The 26,264-nt window shown below is 38.7% G+C and overlaps 2 protein-coding genes across 7 annotated transcripts in view; both read left to right on the top strand.

Moving 5' to 3' along the window:
• The first annotated feature begins 5,016 nt into the window (after positions 1–5,016).
• Positions 5,017–9,208, top strand: tbxtb (T-box transcription factor Tb). Its single transcript, XM_077729800.1, has 8 exons — positions 5,017–5,431; positions 6,162–6,426; positions 6,505–6,639; positions 6,810–6,871; positions 7,311–7,372; positions 7,451–7,636; positions 7,924–8,056; positions 8,544–9,208. Exons 1-8 carry the CDS (start codon positions 5,223–5,225, stop codon positions 8,821–8,823), a joined length of 1,332 nt encoding a protein of 443 aa, XP_077585926.1. The 5' UTR covers positions 5,017–5,222; the 3' UTR covers positions 8,824–9,208.
• A 1,206-nt stretch (positions 9,209–10,414) lies between these two features.
• pde10a (phosphodiesterase 10A) overlaps positions 10,415–26,264 on the top strand; it is a 41,445-nt gene continuing 25,595 nt past the window's right edge. For 2 of the 6 annotated variants that reach the window (XM_077729612.1, XM_077729611.1), the window contains exon 1: positions 24,538–24,985. In XM_077729612.1, the coding sequence (XP_077585738.1) occupies positions 24,922–24,985 (64 nt within the window). In that variant the 5' untranslated portion in view covers positions 24,538–24,921. Of the gene's footprint in view, positions 10,689–10,950; positions 11,039–11,156; positions 11,422–24,537; positions 24,986–26,264 lie in introns of those variants that run through there. The other 4 variants (XM_077729607.1, XM_077729610.1, XM_077729606.1 and 1 more) reach the window with 4 other exon arrangements.

The following is a 26,264-nucleotide window of genomic DNA, read 5'->3' as shown; positions in this document are numbered from 1 at the left end:
TTATGTCTTCTGCAAAATCTGATGGTTCTGTTGTCATATAATACCAGCAGTATGAACAGACGTCAACATTTTTTAAAAATAAATCTCTTTATAATTTGTTGTGGTCCAGACCAACCGTATATATACATGTAGACATCTATGTGTAAGTATGTATATATATATATATATATATATATATATATATATATATATATATATATATATATATATATATATATATATATATATATATATATATATATATATATATATATATATATATATATATATATATATATATATATATATATATATATATATATATATATATATATATATATATATATATTTGTATGATGGGTGCATATAGTTCTGAGCTAAAATATGTCAATGTGTCAATGATTATTTTCATTAGTCTTCTGTATCCATTCTCTTATTGATAGTCTTTTAACTCATTGATATTCATTGATAAGCAACAGCGTAACAATGTTGTAAAAAAAATTCAGACACTGTACTGGTAAAATGACTTAAAAACTTGCACATTTTCATGTATTTTGACTTTTAAATTGTGAGTATGGCTCTCAAGGAATAACATTTGAAAATAGGAATTGTTCATGGCTCTCTTTCAAACAGGTTCCCGACCCCTGGTATAGACATATGATGTTACATTTTTCAACTTGCTCACGTGTTTTTTATCAATATTTTCTCTAAGAAGATAGAGAGGCATCTTCCCCCCGCTTGCTATTTGTTGACTGTAACAGTGTTTTGTGAAAGTATACAGTGCGGATGTTAGACGAGGCTACCGTTGTGGCCACCATGTTGGCTCCACGACGACATCAGGAGCTTGATCCAGAGGCGAGTGAGGTCTTGACGCTGACAAGTCTTCCAGCAGTGTGAAATCCCACCACTGCACAGACAAACATGGCGAGACAGCAACTCCCGATGCTCCACCTCAACCCTCCCATGAAAGTACATTCCTCACAAGCTTGAGAAATACCCAAAATAAAAGCAATTAGAGGCAGAGAAAAAACATTTTCACATTTCCTACCTCACATATGTTATTCATTCAATTCATTCACTCAATCAGTTTTTAACACTTGATAATAAACACTGTTGTTTGTATCAAGTCGTAAATTATTTGAATTTGATATCATAATTTGATGTGTTTGTGGCCATCTTGTCATTATCTCGTCAGCATGTTGTATTTCACAAGTATGCAACACTGACCTCCAAAATTAGATTGACCATAACATACACAGTATACACATATGTACCGCATGATCATATTCTAGTACCAAAACAGTACTCTCAATTCTAACAAGACAGTATTATTGTTTCTATACTCACTTACAGCATTGTGAGGCATATCCAACACTTAATTGGGGCCAAAACAGAAATTATTTAACTCCTTTACCAGATAAAATTGCTTTCAAGTTTGACCATTACAGTTAAAAAAAAAACGATCGTATTTTCCGGACTATAGGTCGCACTTTTATCATTTTTTTTTAGCTCGGCCTACAACTAATACTCAAGTCCAACTTCTGTATTTTTTTTCTCTGACCACTAACAGCATGGTTATGTTTAATAGATGCCGATTTACCCTGTTATTCTCCATTTTCCTATTGTTACTTTGACAAGTGTTTTTTCTTTGTTTCTGATCAAAAAAAAGCTTTTAGGCTATAGTTTTGTGAAAAATTATTACGTTAACAGATGCCTATTTGGCTATTTGTTGTTCATCTTACTTGTGTTACTTTAACATATGTTTGTTTTTGGTTTTTGATCAAATAAAGATGCCAACATTTCTGTTCCACTTCATGTTGGAATTGTTTAGTCCAAAAATACGGTAGTTATATTACTGTAATCGATTCTCTCCAAGGGGGATTCTCAAATTGGTATACTATGTGACAACATTTGGGCAGATAAACATCCATTTTGAAAGGCAATAATTGATGTTATGCACAGATCTTTGAATATATTTGTATTGGATCCAACCTGATTTTGCAGGTGTACCTAATGATGTGCCTATAGGACTGTTTGAGGTCAGGAGGGGGGCTTGTATAGATCTGTTAGCCGCTTCACAGTCCCGTGAGTAAACGCTGCCTTGCTCAGGAGTCTACTTACGAGCCAGTTTGCACCCATCAGACAAAGTGTGCTATCACCCGAGTGTGCAGTGTTATCGGGTGTGAGTTGCACCACACTAAGGCTTCTCTTGAAAAGTCGCACACCATTAGGAATATATTAACAAGTTGACATTTTGTGTACAGGTCACACATCACAGCAGGAAGTAATAGTCAAACAAGTTTTTTTTATGTGATTAGAAATCTTTTATTGCTTCCCTTTAAATAATTTGCATCCAGAGGTGTGTTCAAATGGTTACATCCTTTAAATCAGGGTTAAAAAATTAGCTTGTCTAGAACAGTGTATTAGGAATTGGCTTTATTATTCAAATATCCGGTTGTATGACTTTTGCTTTTCATACTATTTTGGGGTGTATTTATTTCAATTTCTTAACTGTGTCTTGCTGGTTTTAATTTGATAAAAAAACATTGAATTACCTTCTGTTGTGTAGTGCTATACAAATAAAACTGTATTGTAAAAGCATGCCACAAAATAACACTATTATGTAGCTTTAGGCGTTACACTTTCAAATCGATAAAAAATCTGTAAAACTGCGATTAGCTTCTCTAGTTTACATCATGTATATGATAGTGGCTGATGAAAAAGCACTTCACAGACCTAGAATTTAAATCTCCATCACTCCTGACAGAATTCTGCTGTGTAATGTTAAAAAGAAAGATTTACTCAGCTGTCTTTATTTGACATTTTCATATCACGTCAGGATCTTTGGGAAAGGGCAAACATTGGATGTGAGGTGAATCTATGGAGGTGAGACAACGATATACAAGCACCCCCCCCCCCCCCCCACACACACACACACACTGACACACACACACACACACACACACCCACACTCACGCACTCACACAGGCATGCAGGACCCATCTTTCTCTCACCTCTGTGCCAAAATGGGCCAGAAGAGGATGGGTCTGTCTAAAGGGAAAGAGCATAAACTTTGGGCTGCTGAAACTAGCAAAAAGCAGGCGATAAGTTGTGTTTTCTGGTGATAATGCAGATCCAGCATAGCCGCAGAAGCCTGTCACTGTCACCTCAAGGCATGATAAAATGGGGAAAAAAAACTAGTATCATTTTTCTATTCAGGGCCTCTAAATTAGCCAAAATCACCAATTGCCAAGTTGCACAACACTGGTTGACATCCACTAATCAAATGAATAGATAAATAATATATTTAATCAAAAGATCATCAAAAATTCCAGAAAATAGTGCTATATAGATAGGCTATATAGATAGATAGATTTGAACACAAGGATGACTGATTGCTGACTTAAAAGTAGAATTATTATTTTTTGTTGTACCTGTACTGTCCTGCGTGGAGCCATGTACTCGCAGCATACAGACCAATAACCTTAATTCAAAGTCCTCCCGCCACACAGGAAGTGGTCTAGTGTGACACTTAACGCTGTGCATGGTGTTGGAGGAGGAGAGCGAGGCGCCAAAGGAAACACCGGGACTGTGGGAAATGACACTGGCTATTACACCTCTGACTTTTACATCTCACTTACCTAAGCTCCTGTATAGAAAGAGCGGGGGTGCTTTTTTTTCTTCTTTCAATCATGCAATATTCATGGTGTAGGAAATAATAAATAAATGTAAAATGCCACCCTCAGATGAAAGTGCCAACATTTGCAACCTTACAGTCAAACTTTATGATAAATTTAGTTGGTATTTTTGGTACTCCTTCAATAAATGAAAAAAGGATGTTCGTTTATTTTTTTGGGCTAAATCAAATCCGATCCCCTAGCAAAATGTACCCAATAGTGTTCAAGTAAATGTCACATATTTATCTGAGTAATGGAGTCTTTTTCCCAATTGTTGGCCCAAGATTGGTGATTTGAACCATTTAGATGGAATATTGTATAAGATTTAAAAGAACCAATGAGACATTGATGTTGAAGTCTTTTTAACTGTGCCTTTAACTGACTTGGTTTGTTTTTCTCTGCTTGCTGTCAACTCGGGTCCAGACTATTGGACATGGAGACAGACTCTCACTGCTGACTGCAGTAGGAAAGAGGCGTCCAACATTTGGTTAGTAACACAAAGCAGCCACAACACACCGCCGCAGACTTACGGAAGTTTGCATGGAGTTGTTAGACATTATCGCTGTTTAATGTTTATTTTTGTTTTGTTGCGTATCTTTGGAAACAGCTAACTCATCTGCACTATTAAAATGGACTGTATACATTTTATATTAAGGCCTATAATAGTCTTTTATTTAGTATTTCGTATCACAGATGTTGCCCTTCTCATGAGGGAAACAACACTGCAAAATACAAGCGCAATACATTCATTATAATATTCCGTTGCACCTGTGTATTTGTGCTGTGTATATAATGTTGACAAATAATATGAACAAAATAATATTAAGAATAAAACCCAACTTTCCAGCAATCAATAGCATCATTTTGTGCATTCTCCAGATCTCTTATACAATGTTTTTTAAAGTATTATTTAGCCTTCGGATAGAGGCGAATAAAGCTATGCATGTGAAAAATTTAGGCATTTAGGTATTTTGGCAGCAAGCATATAGTAGTCTGAAATATATTTATATTTACTTTTTTTTACATGACTAAAAACAATCACTGAGTCACTGAAAGTCTTTACTTGCCTTTATTTTGCTCATTTGACCTGTTATAAATTAGATTGGTTAAACACAAAATGCATTAAATTGTAGTGTATTTTGACAAGAAATAATTATTCCTTAAATATTTAGAGGGCAATGCAATACAATCAAATGCAAATGTGTGTAAGCAACTGATCCTTTTATTTCTTCTACAGGTGAACCTTTGATCTAAGTGTCAATATTTACTGGTTCTTGTAATCAAGTGGTCTTAGCTGCTTCATTGAAGGACCGTGGGTTCCTGTGGATTCAATGGGTTTTCCCACCAGCCAATGGGAAACAAGCCGTCAGGGATCAAAGTAGAATCTAGCCAATCAGCTCTGTTCTAAGCGACCATCCTGACGTGGACCTTCTTCTTTCTCTCCATATATAATTGACCTTTTTAGCGCACATAATGCCTAATTCATCCACGAGTGGCAATTTTTGATTTTGATTTTGCACTTTTTTGTTGTTTTTCACGAGTTTTGCACCTCGATCGGATAGAAGGATGTCTATAGCCGGGGTTGGAGAGTGTCCCGGGAAGGCCGCTCAGTACCGGGTGGATCATCTCCTCAACGCCGTGCAAAGTGAGCTGCAGGCCGGCAGCGAGAAGGGAGACCCCACGGAGAGGGAATTGAAACTCTCTTTGGATGACGGAGAACTTTGGGGCAAATTTAAGAACCTGACGAACGAGATGATCGTGACTAAAAACGGCAGGTGAGCCCATTGCATTGCAATCCGACATTTAACTCTTATATGCACGAATTATGTTTTTTTTCTTCAAATCAAAACAATTATGATGATGATTATTATTATTATTATGATGATTAGTTGTTCTGGACGAGGCAAGAACGTTCGTTTAATCGCTCAGCCCATTCGAAAAGTTTCGTATTGGATGGCAGACTTTGAGTCTTTTCTGTTGAAATAAATTGGACGTTTAAAGCTGTCAATTGCATGCAATGAGTTAAATACCTTGAGGGAGGGAGACAACTTTAACATGTTGCTTGAAGTTATAAACTGTATGTATTTCTGTTTTTATCAATTTCTATTTCAATAATTTAGTCTGTATAAACATTGTGTGAATGCATTTTTAATAGTGCAATGAGTTAAATACTCCGAGGCAGTGAGACTATTTTAACATGTTACCTGAAGTTGTAAACTGTATATATTTTGGTATTTATTCATTTCTATTTCAATATTTTAGTCTTTACAAACATTGTAAGAATGCATTTGAAAATAAAATTAATACAAACAGCTATAAATTTTCAATGGATAGAATAATAATTTTGGATATATACATTTTGAACCAAATATAATCACAAGGTTGCCCTAATAAAATAATTTTCAAATGACCAAAAACTAGTCAATTGTAAAGATCTTGGCTGTCAGTGAACTTTTGACCACTGTAGCCACCACTTTAATCCACTTTCCCCCTTTTCCCTTCAAGGCGTATGTTTCCCGTCATGAAAGTCAACGTGTCCGGATTGGACCCCAACGCCATGTATTCTTTCTTGCTCGACTTTGTATCTGCGGACAACCACAGGTGGAAATACGTGAGTGGGGAGTGGGTTCCAGGGGGAAAGCCTGAACCACAGACCCCCAGCTGTGTCTACATCCACCCGGATTCACCAAATTTCGGCGCACACTGGATGAAAGCCCCGGTGTCTTTTTGCAAAGTCAAACTCACCAATAAACTTAACGGGGGAGGTCAGGTAATACATTTCAGGCCTTCTCCTTTTTCTCATTTCCACTGCTGGATGCAATTCAACAAGTTTGCCTCATTTCAATAGATCATGTTAAACTCCTTACACAAGTACGAGCCACGCATTCACATTGTGCGCGTTGGAGGTCCAAGAAGGATGGTCACCAGCCATTCTTTCCCAGAAACACAATTCATTGCCGTGACAGCCTACCAAAATGAAGAGGTTGGCCCAAAAACATTATATTTATTGATAATACACAAATAACTACAAGTATGCAGTTGTGTGGGGGGTTGTGCATATTTGTTCTTATTTGTTTTATGTTGTTCAATACACGATACATGATGTTTAAAAATAAAAGTACAGTAAATGTTGTTTTCATTGTTATATTTTAGATAACCGCTTTGAAAATAAAGCACAACCCTTTTGCCAAGGCCTTCTTGGATGCAAAGGAGAGGTAATTTGGGGGCATGAAACCTTTATAGGAGGACACTTTTTTTTATAAATAGTTTCAAAATTCTTAGCTTTTTGTGGTATTTAGATTTAATTGAGTAACTTATGATTGTAAATGCGAATGGCCGTGTGCTACAGCTGACTGGCGACCAGTCTAGTGTGTAGTCTGCTATTTGACTTTAAAATTATCATTAACAGTCTCTTAGTTTTTGTGTTAAAACTGTATACTTCCCTTTTGTTCTTGTACTTCTAAGTGAGATTTCTGACTACTATTGACGCCGATAGACGTCCAATATTTTTTAGCTTGGAAGTCCTATAGTTATTTTACACCATCACCTACTCCAGGGAAAAATGAATGAACATCTTTTTCCGTCAATGACAAATTTAACTTACCTTTTGTTTAACAGTGATCTTGATCTAAAAAGTGTTTTTAATTCCCACAGATGTGATGACAAAGATATCAAAGATGAAACACCTGATCACCAGCAATCTACCTATTCTCCATGTAAGTGTCTTTATTGTGGGAAAAAAAGATGAACATCACTAAGGGATGCTTCACCCTTACAACCTTTGTCTGGAACAGTAGGCAGTTGGTTTCTTCCCGGGTCAGGCTCTCTGTGCCCCCCTGCAGCTGCAAGTTCTCACAGTCAATTTGGGAGCCCCATCTCCCTGTCCCCCTCCCAGGGTTGTGAGCGCTACTCCACATTAAGGACCCACCGCTCGGTACCCTACAGTGCATCTTCTTACAGTCATCGAACTAACTCTCCCAGTGAGTAACCTGGCCTTCACATCCAAAACACATCCTCTCCACGTTTTAACAATTATGGCAAAACAAATGCTACTCCTTGTGACATGGCCCGGCATTCCGCTGGCTTTTGTCCGAGCAGTGCACCAAAGTTGTAAATTGCTCGGCCATCGGATGAGGAATGTTTACACCTTCATTTGAAGGGGTAAAGGTCATCGAGAAGAAGCTAATTAAAGTGACCGTCTGCTTGGTGGCAATAGTATCTGCATTTAAACCGGTGTAAAACTTGACTGCTTCTGTTTGTTTTGCAGCAAATTATACAGACAACTCCTCAGCGTGTCTGCCAATGCTGTCAAATCAAGACAACTGGTGCGGTCTACAGATGCCAACACATTCCGGCATGATGTCTATGACGCACAATTCAACCTCTGTTAGCAACTCCAGGTCAGTTTTATCCAACAAAGTACGCTAATCAAAGGCATAAAGGTGATACATTGAATTAATCTATCTATCTATAAAAGTTCACCCTTTTGATCACGTTTGCAAAGATCTACACACAGGTATTTTTTATTAATATAATGTTTCTGAAACGATATAAAAGAAGAAATGTGCAGAAAATGCAACAAAAAAGATAGTCAAGATAAGAGCTTTTTTATCAGAATAACATTATTGTTTTTTTTTTTTTTAAATAAATGCATTCACATGAAACAAAATGCTGAAATTATACAATTTCCTACATTGATAGGAAATAACGGCAAATTTTAGTGTAAAGCAGATAATTGCAACAGAGTGAAGGCTGTCTTTTGTGGGCCAAACTTAATGTTATTTTCAGAATTGGCTACGGGGCAAATAAAAACTGGGCAGTAGCCCTACTTTTGTTCATGTGAACTGCTACTCGGAGAAGAGTAAGCAACATATCTTCTTTCTCAAGTCAGTACACCAGCCTTTGGTCGATGAGCAATGCAGCGCTGACCCCAGTTAGCCCGGTCTCCCACCACTCCAGCGGGATGAGCAACGGCAACTTGAGCTCCCAGTTTCTGCGAGGCTCCAGCAATCACTATCCCAACCTGGCTCACCCGGTGTCAGCGCTTTCCTCTGGCCCCCCCATGTACGACAGCAGCAGCGCGGAAGGGCACGACTCGGCTCAGTACGAAGCTGCTCTTCAACGACATTCTCCAGCTTGGACTCCTGTCACACTCCCCTCTGTGTGATGGAATGAATAAGACTCTCATTTGAGGATGTATTTGCTTTTCACGAGGCTATTTTCAAATTCCATTTCTCCAGGAGATCCTTCTAAGATCTACAAATGTCAGACATTTTGTGTAACAGATGAGTTTTGTATCATTTTTACAATTTATATATTTATGATCACTCAACATGACTGACTGTTTATTCTGTGTTGTTGGGAGTATAATTTCTGTTTTCAATGTGCTTATATTAAGTGCAAATTCATGATAAAGCCATGATCTTTGACTACGAGTGAAGTTCAGTAAAATGTCAAACTAGAGCTATTTTGGAAAACTCAGCCAAAGTGCTCAGACCACTTCTTTGAAAACCAAAACTCAAATTACTATTTTAAATGAACAATTACCTATCAGATTTGTTTGCCTTTGACTGACTTCAAGATGATTCCAGGTCAGGTTGAACAGGCTAAATAACTGAAATGCATACAGTACTTGGATTTCAGCTCTAGGCCTATTTTGTAACTGTTTTTTAGATTCCTCACAACAGTCCCATGACTTGAAATGGGAGTTTGTCTGTGAACTAGTGCCCTCTTGTGGAGAACTCTTGCTCTGCTCAACCGGTCTCAGCATCACTGAGTACCAGGTGCTGACTTAGTCAGTTCACCTAATATATAGTACATTTGTCCTTGAATTCTACATTCCTTTTGGTTTATTGTTGCCAAAGAAAAAAAATATTATTTAATAGGGCGTATATTGGAAAACTCATGTACATATATTAACTCCAACATTGAGGAGAGAAATAGGAAAGTTATTTGAGGTAAATCAAGGCTGTCCAACAGGAAGTAGAGTCCATTCATTGCAAAAGGTCAGCATCTAAGGACATCATTACACCCTCCTTCATGAACATCATCAGATTTTTTTGTCTATATACCATGTATATCATCCTGTAAAAGTCTCACACTCCAAAGTCATTTATAAAAAAATCAATTTCTTTTGTCTTTCATCCCTATAATAACTACATTTGGAAGAGATAACAAAAAGACCACAAGTATAATATTTGACTGCAGAAATTATATTTTTGTATTGCAAGAAAAAGCTGGGTGATCAATCATGTTTTGGAAAGAAAATGCACGTAAAAAAAATACATGAAAGCAGGGGTTTTTCTCTAAATCTAATAATCCCATTATGATCACAATGAAAAAAAGCCTCTCTGCCAAAGTAGGCAGCATTGACGCAAGCATGTGTTGACGTCAGCAGCTGCAGTGGAAGGGGGAGGGGGGCATAGAGAAAGAGGTGTTTGCATTTAGAAAATACCACCAAACACCAGCGTCAGCGAATGCACCCCTTCACAATTAAAGACTATGTGCGAAGACGCTGGCTAAATGGCATTTTTTTTTCTATTTAAATAACACAACATAAGCTTCCTGACCCCCCTCAAAATAAAATGCTCTGCTATGGGCGTTACATTGTAAATGTAAACCAGATGTGAGGAAAGGAATATGATCTAGTGACCCTCATGGTGTGTTCATGAATAAATCAGGATGTGGGAGAAATGAGAGAAGGAGGGAGTGCGAGAGAGGAAGCGTGTCTTTGCGTGTGTGTGCTCAACTGGTGGCACCCATCTGTGACTTTTTGGAAAAGAAGAGACAATGTGTGATATTTGGTTATCACTGCCAGTGTTTGAACACAAAGCGATCGAGTACTTTATTTAATTTTGAAGTAATTTAGATTTTTACGCAACATCACGATTGAATTAGTTGATTGTGACTGGTCAGCAAAGGCCACACACTTCCTAGATGGTCATCAAAACACAACGCGTGTCAATTCCCCTCACGTGTGGAATGGGGTGTTCTTCGACGTCCAGAAAGCTTAATGGATCTCTAAAAGAAAAGGTAAAGTAAGCTTATCATCGTGCACCGATCGCTCTTTTTTTTACGCACACGCGTCTAACGACGCACACGTGACTTGCAGATTTTGTGTCCCGAATGACGTGTTTCAAGTACATGTCAAGATACGGTTGATTTCCAATGAGTGGTCGCCCCTTCATTGGGATATCCAAGAGTTCCCGCTGTGCGTCATCCTCTCGCCCGATTGGCCGTCTGACGTCGTCACGAGCGATCCGTCAAAAAAAAAAGAAAGTAAATAAAGCCACACAAACGTTTTCAATCGGGAACCGCTAGTTTCCCCCCAAACTCGAACGCGATGCAGTGACAAAATCCACTTTTCCACGACACACGAACTCGTGCGTAAATTCACATTTCAAGTCCTGCACTGTATAATCCGCCGCACACGTGAGTGTCAAATCGCTTGATGTTTTTTCGGCTTTTTTCCCCCTCTCCTTTCTCTCTCTCTCTTTGTAGAGGCCACGCGATCGGGTGGCGACAAAGTAAGCAGACTGGATAGATTACGCACAAGCGACTATTGGAAGAAGGATGCACGCACATACACGAGTCTGAATGTGCGCCCCTCGTCGTGGTCGTCACCCCACGCAGCACCGTACAGTTCCACGTGTGGTGTATCCTGGCGGTTGACGACGCTGTCAAACCCGGCCAATGTCGAAAAAACGGAAATCTCTTGACGATTTGGGTTTCGAGGATTCTCCTCAGCAAGGATGCAGTGATCAAGGTAGGAAAAAGCTTTTTTTCTTTCCCCCAACAGGCTTTGATCACTTCCATTAGAAGAATGAATTGCTCGTCCATAGCTATTTTTAATCTCAATCTTGTCTGGCGCTGTGGATTATTTGCTGTAATCTTTTATCTGTTAAGGCACATTTGATATGTCTTTATGTTAGGACTGGTGCAGACTTTAATATTGTGACTGCTTGAGTATAAACTTTCATATACAATATATCACTTGTATATATAGACATTTCTGCATGTTTGTCTGCTTAAAGAAGTCAATTTATTTGGCATTTGTTTTACTCCATTGTTTCAAACACGAGAGAAGTTGTTTCAAGTTTACTGTTAGAAAATTTAAATTCGTTGACAAGTTGTAAAATGAAATTAGTTAGTATGTGACGGTACTGACAGTACAATTTATTGTTTTTCCTTTTTTTATGATTTGTATTGATAGATATTATTCAAACATTTTATGTACTGAGGGAAAATATGTAGTCTGTTCCAAGTTGAATTTTCCTTTTATTTGGAAAAGTAGACATGCTGCTTGCTGAATGGATGTCATGTACACACACTATCCACACATGGATTGAATTCAGACCTATTTGAAAATATCAGCGTTTTGTTTACAGATTTGAGAAAATTCTTAAACAATAACTTCTCCTTGGGTCATTGTAGCTACTAGAATCACAAGTTAAATCTGTAAAAACAAAGTAAACGATACACTTTGAGGTTTGCAGTGTAGCATGCCCAATTGTGCTATATATGATTTGCAATTAATAAATCACCCCATATAAGAAAGCCCTCAAATTTCAAGGCAATCAATCAGTTCATGAATGACAAAGAAGTAGAACTTCAAAGTTGGTCTCCATAGATATTATTGCTGTTTTTTTTTTTTATGTCCTGATCCGACACTCAGCCTGATATGGCTATTTTTGAAGAATCGGTCAAACATGTCCGCAGTGCGAGACTACTTCTCGGTAGAAAGTAATAATAGTAAATGAAAGTCTCTGTAAACAGACCATTTGTAAATTGTTGTTTATCTCATCATTCCCCTGTGACTGTAAGGTGACCTGGTTAATCCTTAAACTCAGAAGTGAGTTGACATCAGTAGCAGATTTGATCATGTGATGAATAATATCACACATGAGTATTTGAACTTGTAGGTTCATTTGACTTTCATATTATCCAGAAATATTTGCTTTTAGACTTTGCCACTTTTGTTGCACTGAAAAAAAACATCAGTGACAACTTGCATGTATTCAAAGAGTGATGATCCCCTTAAGGCAACAAGCTCATTGTTAAGTACAGGTGTTTTCAGAGACGCAGTTAAACCTGTTTTGATCCATTAAATAAGGGGTGCCCCTTACGTAGATTGAGATCTACCGGTAGATCGCCAAGGAACCATTGGTAAATCGCCATGGAACTAATGGTAAATCGCCAAGGAACTATTGGTAGATCACCAAGGTAGTATTAGTAGATCACACCACAATAACATTTTGATTTTTAGCTTGATGGTAAGATTTACCGTGAATCGAGAGTGGATTTTTGCCCCCGTTGCCTGCCGCTTATTGATAGTCTACTGTGAGATATATCATTACATAATTGCTGAGCTTTGTCAGTGGCCTGTCAAAAAAAGTAAACTCTTTGAAAAGTAGATCAGGGAGCAACAAAGTTTGAACAGCCCTGCAGTAAGTCATGTGTGATACCTTTCCACAAATGTAGATCGTGGGAAGTTGGCCCATTTTTAAGTAGATCTTGGTGCAAAAAAGTGTGAGCAGGTTAAGCTGATCCCTGTTTCTGATTTTTGTTTATTTTAATAGTTTTTTTAATTACAACTATCTCACTACCTGCAAATGACTGAATCCTGACAACTATTTTTTTTTTCAATTCTTGAGTTTGACTGCTGGGTGCAAAAGGTTCACTGCTTGACAATCACATCCATTCTCTGTTTGTGCCTCGGAGGCATGTCATTTCCTCACAATACTAGTTCCCTATGCTGAATGGGGACAGGGGGCCCCACATTGGCTCCCAAACCATTTATGTCACAAGTCATGTCCGTACAGGCCAGACGGAACATTTTCATCATTGCGTGTGAAACTCATCTGGTGGTGTCAAACTGCACAAAGCAAAATGTCTAACTGCTGGAAGTTGATGTAGAGCTATATTGTTCTTCTTCTTATTATTATTATTATTGTACACTCAGTGGAATTTCTGAATCCAATCATATTTGATCACAATAATAGTACTATAAGATGGCCCGGTGGAGCGAGTGGTTAGCGTGTCAGCCTCAAAGCTTTAGGGTTCTGGGTTCAAATCCAGGTCATATCCAACTGTGTGGAGTTTGCATGTTCTCCCCAGGTCTGCATGGGTTTCTTCCAGGTTCTCCGGTTTACTCCCACATTCCAAAAGACATGCATAGTAGGCTGTTTGGATACTCTAAATTGCCTCTAGGTATGGTTGTGAGTGTGCATAGTTGTCCTTTGTCTCCTTGTGCACTGCGATCAGCTGGCCACCGATTCAGGGTGGCCCACGCCTCTGGTCCAAAGTCAAATGGGATAAGCTCCAGCACCCCCTGCAACCCTAATGAGGATGAAGCAGTTCAGAAAATGAGATGAGATGAAATAATAGGACCATGACAAAAATGTCACTCAGTTGAAAACAATTCTCGGTGTCATCTGTTGTGAGTTAGCACATTACTGCTTGGTTCATGGAGGAAGAGAAACTATATTATGACTATGCGGTGGGTGCCATTTTTTTTCTTTAAATTTATCTAGAAACTCTGAATGATTCAATGATTACCTGGTGACTCAAACCACAAAACTAAAACTGCAGTTGAAGAAAATACAATGAACTGTTCCTTGGTCGAACGTTCTTGATCCAGAAACATGAGCTCGAGCTTGTTTAAAGTTGCGTAAAGTGCTTCATCAAGTTTTCCAAAGATGCATTCATAGCGGATGGAACACATTGTGGATTCAGTGTCTTTATAATGATTTGGCTAGCAATTATACTGCCCACTTTTGGATTCAACCTGTTCTGGGACATTGCGTCACAGGTTTTTAGTTCTTTCTGGACCCACGCCAGAGTGTGAGGTTCCTCTGGCTAACACAGAAGGAGTACACCAGCACTTCCTCGCCACGACTGTGCCTGACATCTGTGAACACTCAGGGGCGGACGCCCACTCAAGATGCTACTATCTTACATTTCACGATGATGAAATACAGACAGAAATACAGGGTTCCTGCATATTCCCTTTAACAACATTTTGTCGCCAGGTTAATGCATCCTGCAGGTTTTTGCAGGTGCCCGTGAGGTTATTTAACACCGTCACCACGTTGCATTGACCACTCTGGTCCAAATGGCTATTTATCGATGTCGTGCTATTAGTGAAGCAAGTAAATGTTGCAAAAGAGGAACACGTGTACTTTTATGAACCAACCTTAGTATCTTGAGCATCTGGAATGGGATGTCAATAGCCCATTATGCAAAACATGTTGAAACAAGAAGTTGTGTATCGCTGCATTGTATCTACTGTATATGGCGGCAAGTGTGTAGGGAAAGAGAAAAATGGAGTGCATGCATGCTGTTGTACCTGCTTGTATTCTTCATATTTGTAAAATGGAAATTCAGATAACAACTTGACTTTTCAACCTAGGTTTGATTGTGAGCGTGAATGGTTGACCGTTTCCTTGTGCCTTGTGATTAGCTGGAATAGGCTCCAGCACCCCCTGTGACTTTTGTGAAGAAAAGTGGTTCAGAAAATGAATGAATGAAGATATATATAGATATATATTATGCTTATTACTGGTTGAGTCTGTGCGGGTGTTTGCGTGTTGCAACCATGTTAAGAATATGTTTTGTCTTTCAATGATTTATTATTTTAGGTAATGTGAAAAAAATAAGTAGTGTGCATTTTGTGACACTATACAATATACAGTATGAAAGTACATACATTTGTGGACAGATCCAGTATACTGTTGAGAAATTTAGAATGTCATAATTCCAAGCCACCTGTTTAACAGAATAACAGTCCTGACCTTTCATAACCTCTATTTTTATAAAATGCCTCCGTCATGATGCTTAAACTCAATGAAAAGTAGACACTAGGTGGGGCTACAATATAAAAAAAGGAGCAACAAAAGGGATCTCCACTTCGATGCATGCATTCAGTGGATGAATGATAGTCAACCTACCTGCCCACCTGGGTTAGGTAGGAGTGTATGAGGGGTCTTTTTGCAAGTGTGTCAGCTCAACTATATCCATGTGTTATCGGTAAACAAGCAGAGCTGACGTCTGGTCGCTCATCCTTTTTGGCAGACACTCTGACAAGCCTGGACGTCAGCGCCCATATTTCTCACCTATGATTCATACTCACTTTATTGGCTTGTGATGAGGATTGCTGCAGGGAGGCAGCCGGCATGCACTAGTCTTCTCAGCCACACCCTCATTTGTGGGTATTTTGTCATCTTGAAGGTCTCTTTGAGGCCTTGGATGAACTTTGGTCAAAATGGGATGATTATTAGATCAGAATCAGATACAGAATAACCACATGCACTATAGTAACACCGCCAAATAATAAGGATTATTTATTTAAACTATTTCCTGGATCTGAAATGTTATCATGTTCCGGGAGATTTTTTTTTGTCTGAGCTGATATTAAAATATTTTTAAATCAAATAACAGCTTTTAAAAATATAGTAAAACCCAAAATATTTTAATATTTTTTCTAATGCTACCAGATCTATTATAAGGAAATTTAATGGAAGGTAGTACATTTAAAAAAAACAATTTAAATGGTCATTCAATGACAAAAATTGATTATATTGGTCTATATTCCTGTGGTATTGTACTCTATATGCTACTGCTAAATGCTTTCAAAACAGGAACATTGTAACAGTATATAATTCAAGATAATTTGGGTTTTACTGTGACTTGACACAATCACTTGCCATAATAAGTAAACATGACCTTTTTTTTTTGGTTGCAAAACCCTCGACAGCACAGCTCTATTGTGGCGACATTTTTCTCATTTTGTCTAGTTTGCAGAATAAAAATGATGGGACTAGCTCCTTTCAACCCCATAAGATTGCGTGTTAGAGGATGTGTGGTTAGTGGTTTGAGGGGGGCTGCCATGTGTCTCTCGTGTTTGCGTCATCACATAAAGAAAAGCAACAAAAAATGAAAAGGTATTTCAACCCACAAGCCACTTGATGTTATATTATGTTAGCAGCACAAATCTAAAGCTATGTAAATTAGCACTTGTAACCATTCGTGTGTGTTCTTGTAATGACACCCACAGACTCATGCGCATTTCATATTGCAATTTTTACTGGATTGGACAGTGAAGCGTCTTCTTCTATGGCTTAGTGACGTCAGCCAAGCAAATGAACGCTTGTGAACCACATGCTCGTCATCGCCATAGTCTTCCTCTCCAATTACACATGCAAAATCTAGGTCACAATTGAGGGCCTGTAGGAATAGGCGGGGTTTACATTAATGGCAGACGCATGACTTTGTGTGAAATTCATTTTCTGCTTTGATATATTATACTCTGCATTTGGGATGAGCGCTCAGTTGAATTCCCGTGACGAGTCTGCCGATCGATTCATTGTGTTCAATATTTTATTTGGTTTTAATCAGAGACTCGCAATGTTCTGAACTCCATTTCCATCTAAGTCTTGTGTTGAGTGGATAGTGGGGTCGACTAGAAGTGTGTCTTTGGCTCAAGTTTCATAAGATTGTGCCATGTCGTTTGTCTTCTAAGCTGATTGTATGATTTAAAATGTATCAATTATTTTTAATTGTAGCATGTACTAAATTGACCTATTGTACAAATGAAATAGTTTGTGATGCAAGGTAGGATTTGTCATTCTTTTTTTAATTATTAGTTTACAGTAAGTGGGTAGATGTACGTAATACATATGGATTGTATATGAGGTTACCAAGTTGAATCGCTTTCCTTCTCGAGTAATATTCTTAATAGATACTAATAGCACATCATCATCATCATAGGTTTCCGACTTTACGTCAATGGGTAGCAGCTTGGTCTCTCTTGTTTGTTTGTTTTTTTAGTTTGTTTTTCACCAACTAAATCATTAGTTACCAGAACCTGCGATTCAATTTCGTTTTATCCGATAAATAACATGAATGAAAAGTTATGTTTGCAAATAGACCGAACACCATGAATCCACAAGGATTCACCATTTGATGGCACCACCTTCTTTCACTGTTTAAAATATAAGTATAGAAATTACATTCAATTAATTCTCTAACCTTTTGATGACATTAAATGGCCTAGCTGTTCATAATTTCTTGAACAAATTTTAACACTAGGTACAATGATTTGATTGTACTAGACATCATACTATATGCACTGTAACATAAGAATACCATATTATATGGACTAAGCACCAACCAATTAATGCACAATGAGAAGGAAAACAGTAGATATGTCGCATTTTCCAAAATGCATTTTTTATTTGATCCGAAACCAAGAACAAACAGCCTTGAATGAAGCTTTATACGTATGAATAACGTGCAGAAATTTCATTCAACATCATGAGCGACATAAGAAGAGGGGCTTAATTAGTGCCAGCTCTGTGACGTTGCTGACGTGAAGCCCCAACGGCTGCTGTGAGTGGCGGTAACCCGCATGCCCTCATCTCTGACTTCACTTCCTCTAGCTCTGACGCAGATACCCCCTCCGTCCTCCTTCCCAACCCACACCTACATACACACCCCCACCCACCCACACACCACCTAGCCTAGCCCTAGCCTTCCCCCACTCTCAGCATCCATGCCTCCTCATGCATTTTCCTCACACATTTAACCTCTCTTTTTTATTTATTGAAATGCTTAGCCTTTCTGTGTGGTGCTCCACATACCTGTGTGATGTATTCTGTCCACAAGAGCTTTGATTCATGCTTTCAAATTGTTAACACATTCTCCTTCATTTATTATTGCAATAGTTGAGTACTGGACGAGCAAAATATATATATATTTTTGCATGTACCATGCTTAAAAATTAACATTTAAAATGAGCATTGACATATAAGCCAGGCAGAAACTTGGGGGGTCGATTCAGGATTTCTGAAAATCAACACAGAACCATTTTTTTTTCATCCTGGATGCCAAAATGCCTCATGATGTAGAGATTTGTCCTTCACCCCGTACCAAACTTGTCACCGTTATTCTCTTCAGGTTGCCATAAAAGGCAACCCTTCTCTTGATCGGCATGTTTCCCGTTGATGAGCCGCCACTGTCTGCAACTCTTCTGCAAGTTAGGTGCAATATGCAATACGTAATGTTCCCGTAATTGGTAAACGACCCCCGATCCCATCATTTTCAAAGTTGTTTCCCCTTTACATTTGTATCTTTAAACGTGAACTCTTTTAGTGCCCTTGACAGAATTCATTAATTCAATTATGCTCAAATTATATTTTAATATCTTTTTATTTTCTACTCTTGTAAGCATGACTGGACAATATGCACAGTTCTATTCAGAAAGGCTGCAGATGATATTAAGGGTGCACATTTATAGCTAAATGATAAGTACAATTATGGTTTTACATAATGTAATCGAGATTACAGTAATCCCTCGAATATTGCGGTTGATGTAGACCAGATATAATCGAAAAATCGTACAATAGGGTCACCCCTAATATAAATACCTTTATTTTCTTCAGTCATGAGTCCTAGTAGCAAGAGTGGCTTCCGCTTGCGAGTTTCAGCATGGATTTTCACATTTTTATGAACCTAAAATTGTTTTAAATAATTAATAGCTGAAAAAATCACAAAGCAGTGAATTCGTGATAAGTGACTGTAGTCCTGACAATTATTCATGGTAGGGACAAACATTATCAAAGTGGTTTTCAATACAAAATACAACTGTTTTAGAGTAAACTATTAGGAAAAATTACCCAATAATTTAGATTTCAATAAATGTACAACAATTTTTTTAGATTAAATTTTTCATTTAAATTCATTTAAATTAATTTTTAAAGGTCATAATCATGTAAAAAAAAATAGGTCAATTCAATTGTGGTTGCCAAAACTGGGATCAGAATTAAAATTGAATTCATTGTGCAGCCCTATGTCTTGGCCATTTTTGCTTTCTTATTTTAAAATGCATTTGAATGTTGGGGGTTTTGGTGGCAAATTATCGCTAGCTCTCACTGTTTTGTTTATTTATTTCTCATTCCTAATATGAAAAACCTTTGAAACTACAGTTATGTCATTACAAGGAAAATGTGGTACTGATGAGTGCTTGTGTCCTATTCTGGAAAAAAATCTCCAAAGACCCTCAAAGTGCACCACAAAGAGTAGTGGAGCCATGCAAACAATGACGGTTACATAATATCAGATGTAGACGACAGGAGAGCAAAGTGTAAGATGAAAGACTCTCATGTCCTAATGGCGACTTTGCAGTAAAATCCAAACAAAGATTGAGTTATAAACAAAGAGCTCATCTTTTCTCCGAGGCCTGCGCCTCTTCTCTGGGTGTTGCATATACCGCAATCTGACAGCCACTCTTGCAAGGCAGCGACTTTAATGATGTGCTCTGATTTGTATTTCCATTAACCTAAATTATGTACTTATCTCACATTTGTCCTAATGGATCACAGTGCACGGTGACGTCCATTGACGTCACGGCAAGATGATCCGCAATGCAGTCGCATGCAAATTTTGTCCACGTCGGGCTTTGTGTAAATGTAGGGCTTGGTCTTCATCTGCTTCTTCTTCTCTCTTTTTTTTTGTTGCTTTCTTTCTTTCATTCGATTGCATTTTCAGACAAATAAAGAGCCAAGCCTAACAGTGATCTGCCGCTTGGTTGTCGAGCTAGTTACGAGCCAAGCTGTGAAGATGTGCATAGCTCCCTCAGCCCCCCAGGGACCCTGTATTTTCATGGGCCTGCCTCTGACGTCAATGCGCCGGCTGTCCTGTGGATTGTCAGAACAGACTATTCAGTTGGGGAGGAGGGGACTGCAAGTCTCTATGGTGTGTGTGTGTGTGTGTGTGTGTGTGTGTGTGTGTGTGCGTTCTGCATGTGATGTGTGAGAGCCTTTCTGTGTGCCTCAGTAATTGTGACCATGCACCTCTGTGCGTGTATGTTCCTGTTTCCGAGCTCACATGTGATCTGTAAATGTTTCACTCACATCACACTCGGCGTGTAAACGTATGTGTACGGGGCGGTCCAAAAAAAAAAAAGGAAAAAAAAGCACCTACTGTAGATTTCCCCGAATTAGAAAATGTACTTAAGTGGATAAGGTTGGTAGAAAGCACCATAGAGAGCCGACGTTAGCGCGTGAACGGGAGACAGAGGTTGTAGTCATCATTGTTCAAAAAGAGCCGAGAGGCCGGAACGTTTCATCATGGCCGCCGACCACTTGGAGTCAGATGGTGATCCCGTTGTGGACACGAGTGTTGCTACAACCATAAAGGAACTCTATACATGTGACAGAAAGACAAATGCATGCACTGTAGAGCAGTGAATCTTAACGAGTGGCTCGTAAAATATTACATGAACGTACAGTATATTCATATGCAGATAATAATAGAAAATCCAGATCCCATAGTTAAAACAATTCAGAAATACTGCTATTAGATGGATGCTTTGTATTACTGGATGATGATTAAAAAAAAACTACTCCATTAGTAACTTTCTTTTTTAAGAACAGAGGGTGAGAACAGAATCACTGGGGATCAAACGGGGAGTTGTGGCGTCCCTTGTGATCTCTCACATTTCGCTTTAGGTTATTCGTCCAGAACCGTTTCACATAAACTAATAAACGCCTAGTCACGAACTTTGCAGGGTACATTTTATTTAAAGCATTTGTTTTTTTTCTAATTTAAGAAAATGAGTAAGATTTTTTGAAAGCCCTGTAAATGACTTTCGTCTACTTTTTGGAAATTGATATACTGCTTTGCGTTTATGTGGGTATTGGGCTTGACTCGTCAGATCTCTATGGATTTGAAGTGGGTGGAGCTGCGACTCAGTGACAGAGCCAAATGATAGAGTGAATACTTGTTTATGCGTTTGCCATGGTGAAGGACTGGCGATTAGGCCAGGGGTGTAATCAGCCTTGCCCAGAGAGTTAGCTCAAATTCATTTTACTATTTGCATAAGTAGAAAGATATATTAACCGATGGAAAATGAAAATTTAAAGGCAAATTAATTAACGTTTGTAAATATGCCCAGCAGCTCAACAGTCATTTAAGACAGCTTTTCCAAACCAGATGCTAAGGTGTGCCGCGGGAAATTTAGAAATCATACATCGTAAGATGAAGAGAAGGGGAGCTAGATATTCTTTGTTCGCGAGCTTGTCTGGTCATTTGCTACATTCTACCACTGTTTCAATGGCATGCTTTTGAGGTTAAACACCTGCTTGGGAGAATTGATTTTTCTTTGGTGCACGGCAGTTTAATTGATTGACTTAAATGTATTACTTGTGTCACAAGTTTTAAGTCTCCATCACATCCATCATGATATCTCTTAAACATTCATTTCAATCACATGGAATGATGACTTAACTTTCAGATTTTAACAACCTGGAGAAACCCTTTGGAATATTATATATTCTGATTCAGATTTCTGACTTTCCACATGCAAGGAAGATTCAATAAGTAAGGTATTTTTTTCAGTATAAGGACTACTAATGATAATAATAACAACTCGTAATGAATAATAATAAAACGCTTACTTTTCAACATAGTATCCCAGTACTGGCACATTATACTTTCCCCATCCATGCACAAACTTTGTGCCTCTCGTCAAGACGTTCAAGGGAGCGAACAAGCCAAAGTCTGAAGGTCTGTGCTGCAAGACGGGGTGAGGGGGGGCCGCTCCCAGCCAAGCTCGGTGATGTTCTGCACCGTTTGGGCTGCTGCGTGAGGCCTTGCGTTGTCATGATCAAGATTACTCCTTCTGACTGATGACCCCGCTGGTTTTCTTTATGTCTTTCTTGACCTGCCTCAGCAGTTCACAGTAGTTGGCACTAAGTTTGAAAGTGACAAGAAGTCAGAAGTGGCTGAAACATCAGTCCAGAGGAAGACGGAAGCTTGTACACTGAAAATAAAAGTAATCAACTGTATTAGAAGTCCTTTTACCGAAAAATTCGCCTAACTAATTGAAATGTAATGTAATTGTAGATCGTAATTGGCGGAAATTAGAAGCAAAATATTCCAACCTCACCCAACTGTGGGGCAGGATATTTCTAAAAAATAGCAGGTAAATTATTACTACTACATTATAATATCAAGCAAAAATCACTGTGACGTAGTCGTGCCTTGATTTACGAATGACATTTTCCCCCATTTTTTCTCTATAATGAATATTATAGATTCATATTTCACAAGTGCTGGAGATTTTTTACCATCAGCACTGTTAAAAGAGTCCTAGCAAGTTATTGTACCTTTTTTACACCACTTTCCCAAATGGAAGTGAAGAGCGACAGAATGCGTCAGCCAGAATTCATTATGTTCGCCAGTACGTGACCTCTGAATGGACCAGCTGCCGGAGAGTGTAGGAATGCCAGTGATTGATAGTGCACATGCTGACGTAACCCGCCGTCGCTCCCACACCTTCCTCTCTGACTCTCGATATGATCAGAATGTAGCGCTGCGGCACAGGGGGTTTATGCTGGATCATGTTGCCTGACCATTCTGACGAGCTGCTAAGGTGCACTCGCTACTACTAAGTCAAATGTTGAATGCTGGAAAATGGGGAGCTTTTTTCTCTCCATTTTGTAACCCATGACTTGGACGAGCTAAGAAAAGAGCTAATAGTCTTCATGTTGGGTCTATAGTCAACTTATTGATCAATGCTTTTGAAAAAATATTTGTAATGCAACTGTTTTAGAGTGGTACAAAGTAAATGTGTTGCTCAGCCACAAATGTTTTATATTTTGATGTCGCTAATTTAGAGTATTACTTCGGTCATGTGATGACTGTATTTTTATAAGTCACAGTATATGTCGTACTAGAGTATGTTCTGCAGTTTTGGGGGGGTATTTTTGTATTTTATCAGAGACCAAGAGAAAAAATATCTCAACGTAACAAAAAAAAGGTGCAATTTATAGTCCGTAAAATAGGTAAATTGTATTGCATCCATCAAAATCAAATTATAGGGTACTATATCATTAATATGATGAGTTGATTCATATAGATGGAAGAAGTAGCTCCCAAGTATGAATATTTAACTACACTTCAGAAGTCATTTTAATAATTTGATATGATTTGACTTACTGTAAATACTTGGGAAGTGCATGAACCCTTTACTGAAGCAGTAGTGCAAAGAAAAATATTTTTTCATGTCACAGAAGAGAAGTTAACTGCAATCTTTTGGTAGATAAGAAACCATTTTGACCTTGATAACGCGAATATTTAGACCAGGGGTGGCCAACCCCCGTCCTGGAGAGCCCCTATCCAGTCTGTTTCCCATGTCTCCCTCCACCAACACACCTGAATCAAATAATCTGGATCGGTATGAAGCTTCTGGACAGCTTGCTGATGGGTTGATCATTTGATTCAGGTGCGGCATAGGAGGGAGATATGGAAAACCGACTGGATAGGGGCTCTCAGGGACCGGAGTTGGCCACCCTGTGTGCATAATTTTCCGTCTCCTGGTGCCTTGTGATTGGCTGGCTACTGATTCAGGGTATCCCCCGCGTCTGCCCAGGAGTCAGCTGGGATAGGCTCCAGCACCCCCGGTTCAGAAAATGAGATGAATATACATATAATTCAATACAATAATATACATAAGAGTAAAGAATACGTCGTGAAAAATGGAATTATCAGTTGATTGTGAATTTCATTTCATTAATAACTAAAAATAGTCATTTGCCTTACAAAATGTTTTGAAACATATCCAAAACTTACAGACACACGCACACGCACACACATCAGTATATTGTCAACCACATTACATCCCAAATTGGATTTGTTCGAGATAATGTCCAAGACTTCTGGGTGAAAGCGAGCATAAGGAGAAAGCACCTCTATTTCTTGCCTTCAAAGGAGCGAAGAAAAGGCGCATGTGTCCTTTTATTGTGAAACCAAATGATCGGAAAAAGCCTGCTTGTGGCCGACTTGACAACCACGCTCTTTCTCGCTTTCTCTCTAGGCGTGCGTGCTTGTGCGTGCATGCGCGTGCGCGCGTGTGCATTTGACTGCGCTCCCTTCCTCCGCCGTCGCCTCTACTCGCTCGCCCAGTCTGCTGCTGCACATCCACGGCGGAGCCAGACGCCGAGGAGGCGGACAGACTGGAGCTACGCTCGGCCAGTGGTGCTGGGTGGAGGTGCGGTCGGTGGTGGCGGCGCGGCGTGGCGGCGGCGGCGGTGGGGGGACAGCACACGACCCTCCTCGCCCTTCCCTAGATTTAGGACCCGGCTTGTCCTGGAGTAGTTTTCTTTCTCTTCTTCTTTCTTCTTCTCCTTCTTCATTTTTTTTTTGAAATACCACATTTTGGGTTTAGCGCACTTTTTCCTCTCTCAGTTTGCGCTCTCTGTCCGACATGGAAGATGGTCCGTCTTCGACAAGCTGTTTCAGAAGGTTAACGGACTGCTTCCTGGGTGCAAGTAGGTAGACTTTATATTTATTTATTATTATATTATATTATATCTATATATTTTCAATCTTAAGGTCAATGATTTAAGATGATGCCCAAGACTAAGTCCTGCAACAGTTCCGTGCGACGCAGTGACATTTTGACGTGGGTTGTCTCCTCATGTGAGCCCACTTAAGTTTATGAATGACAAATTGATGGCTTTTCCACGGGTGGGGACCGGGAAGGAGCCTGATTCGCTGTCTGGGTAGCGTGTGCGCTCCAGTTTAATAAAACATGGAGTGACACTGAGGGAGCAATGCATGGATGCAACCTTAAGAAAGCCAATTCAAGTTGCAGCCAATTTATGAAATGTTCTCCATTGCTCGTATACTGTATTACATTTTCTGCAAAAAGTCAACTCTTCTATAAATACAGTCAATTGCATTCCTGTTGTGCTAAACACATAGATTTATGGGGCCCCTTTTATTTTACTGCCAATAATTGATTATTATCCACTATGAAGTGATTGTAAAACTTTTACACAGCAACATTAGACTTTGTCAACATTCAATATATTAAAGTGCCCAGTGGAATGATGAAAAGCAACAAAGCCAACTAAAAGTAAGAAAAAAATCCATTAAATTTTGTGAAAATGTGGAATGTTTTTTAGTTTTTAATGCAACAACTAATTTGTGGACATGAACAACATAAAAAAAGACTACAAAAAACATTGGACTGTTTACAATAACTTCAAAATGAACTAAACTTCCTAAAATAAGGAAATAAAATGGCAAGAGGAAAACAGATACATTCTTGGATTATAAACTGTCAAACTATAGTAAAAAGGCCAAGGGTCCAGTAAAACAATGATTTAATAACAACAATTAATCTTTTCCTTACCATTTATTCTCAATTCACTAACAATTATTCCTTTTCATTTGAATTAATTGGTGCTTATAAAAATTTAGCGAGCTGTGTACGAATTAATGACCTATTTTTATATAATCAATCAAGTAACTTTCTTATTAAACTACCACAAAACATAACATGAAACTAGTTTCCTTGTAAAATTAGTGCCACCTGGTTACATGCTTGTAAAATTCTCTATTTTCAATTCCCTTGAAGTTTCCTTTCTCAGATCCACTCCCATCTAGTGTGTATTTCTCATTCCACGTTACCCACCGCATGGATAACGATGTGTTTGATAGTATTTGCGATTAACTGCGGCACATGCTGTCATGCCATTTAGGATATTCCGCCAGTGTGTCCGATGACCTTTAGGGAATTGCATTTCTTGGAAAGCTTACACG

Source organism: Stigmatopora nigra, chromosome 12 (genome assembly GCF_051989575.1).
Source record: "Stigmatopora nigra isolate UIUO_SnigA chromosome 12, RoL_Snig_1.1, whole genome shotgun sequence".
In the NCBI taxonomy this organism is placed as follows: domain Eukaryota; kingdom Metazoa; phylum Chordata; class Actinopteri; order Syngnathiformes; family Syngnathidae; genus Stigmatopora; species Stigmatopora nigra.
Note: the sequence above shows the minus strand (reverse complement) of the source record. Positions and strands in the feature narration are given on the sequence as shown.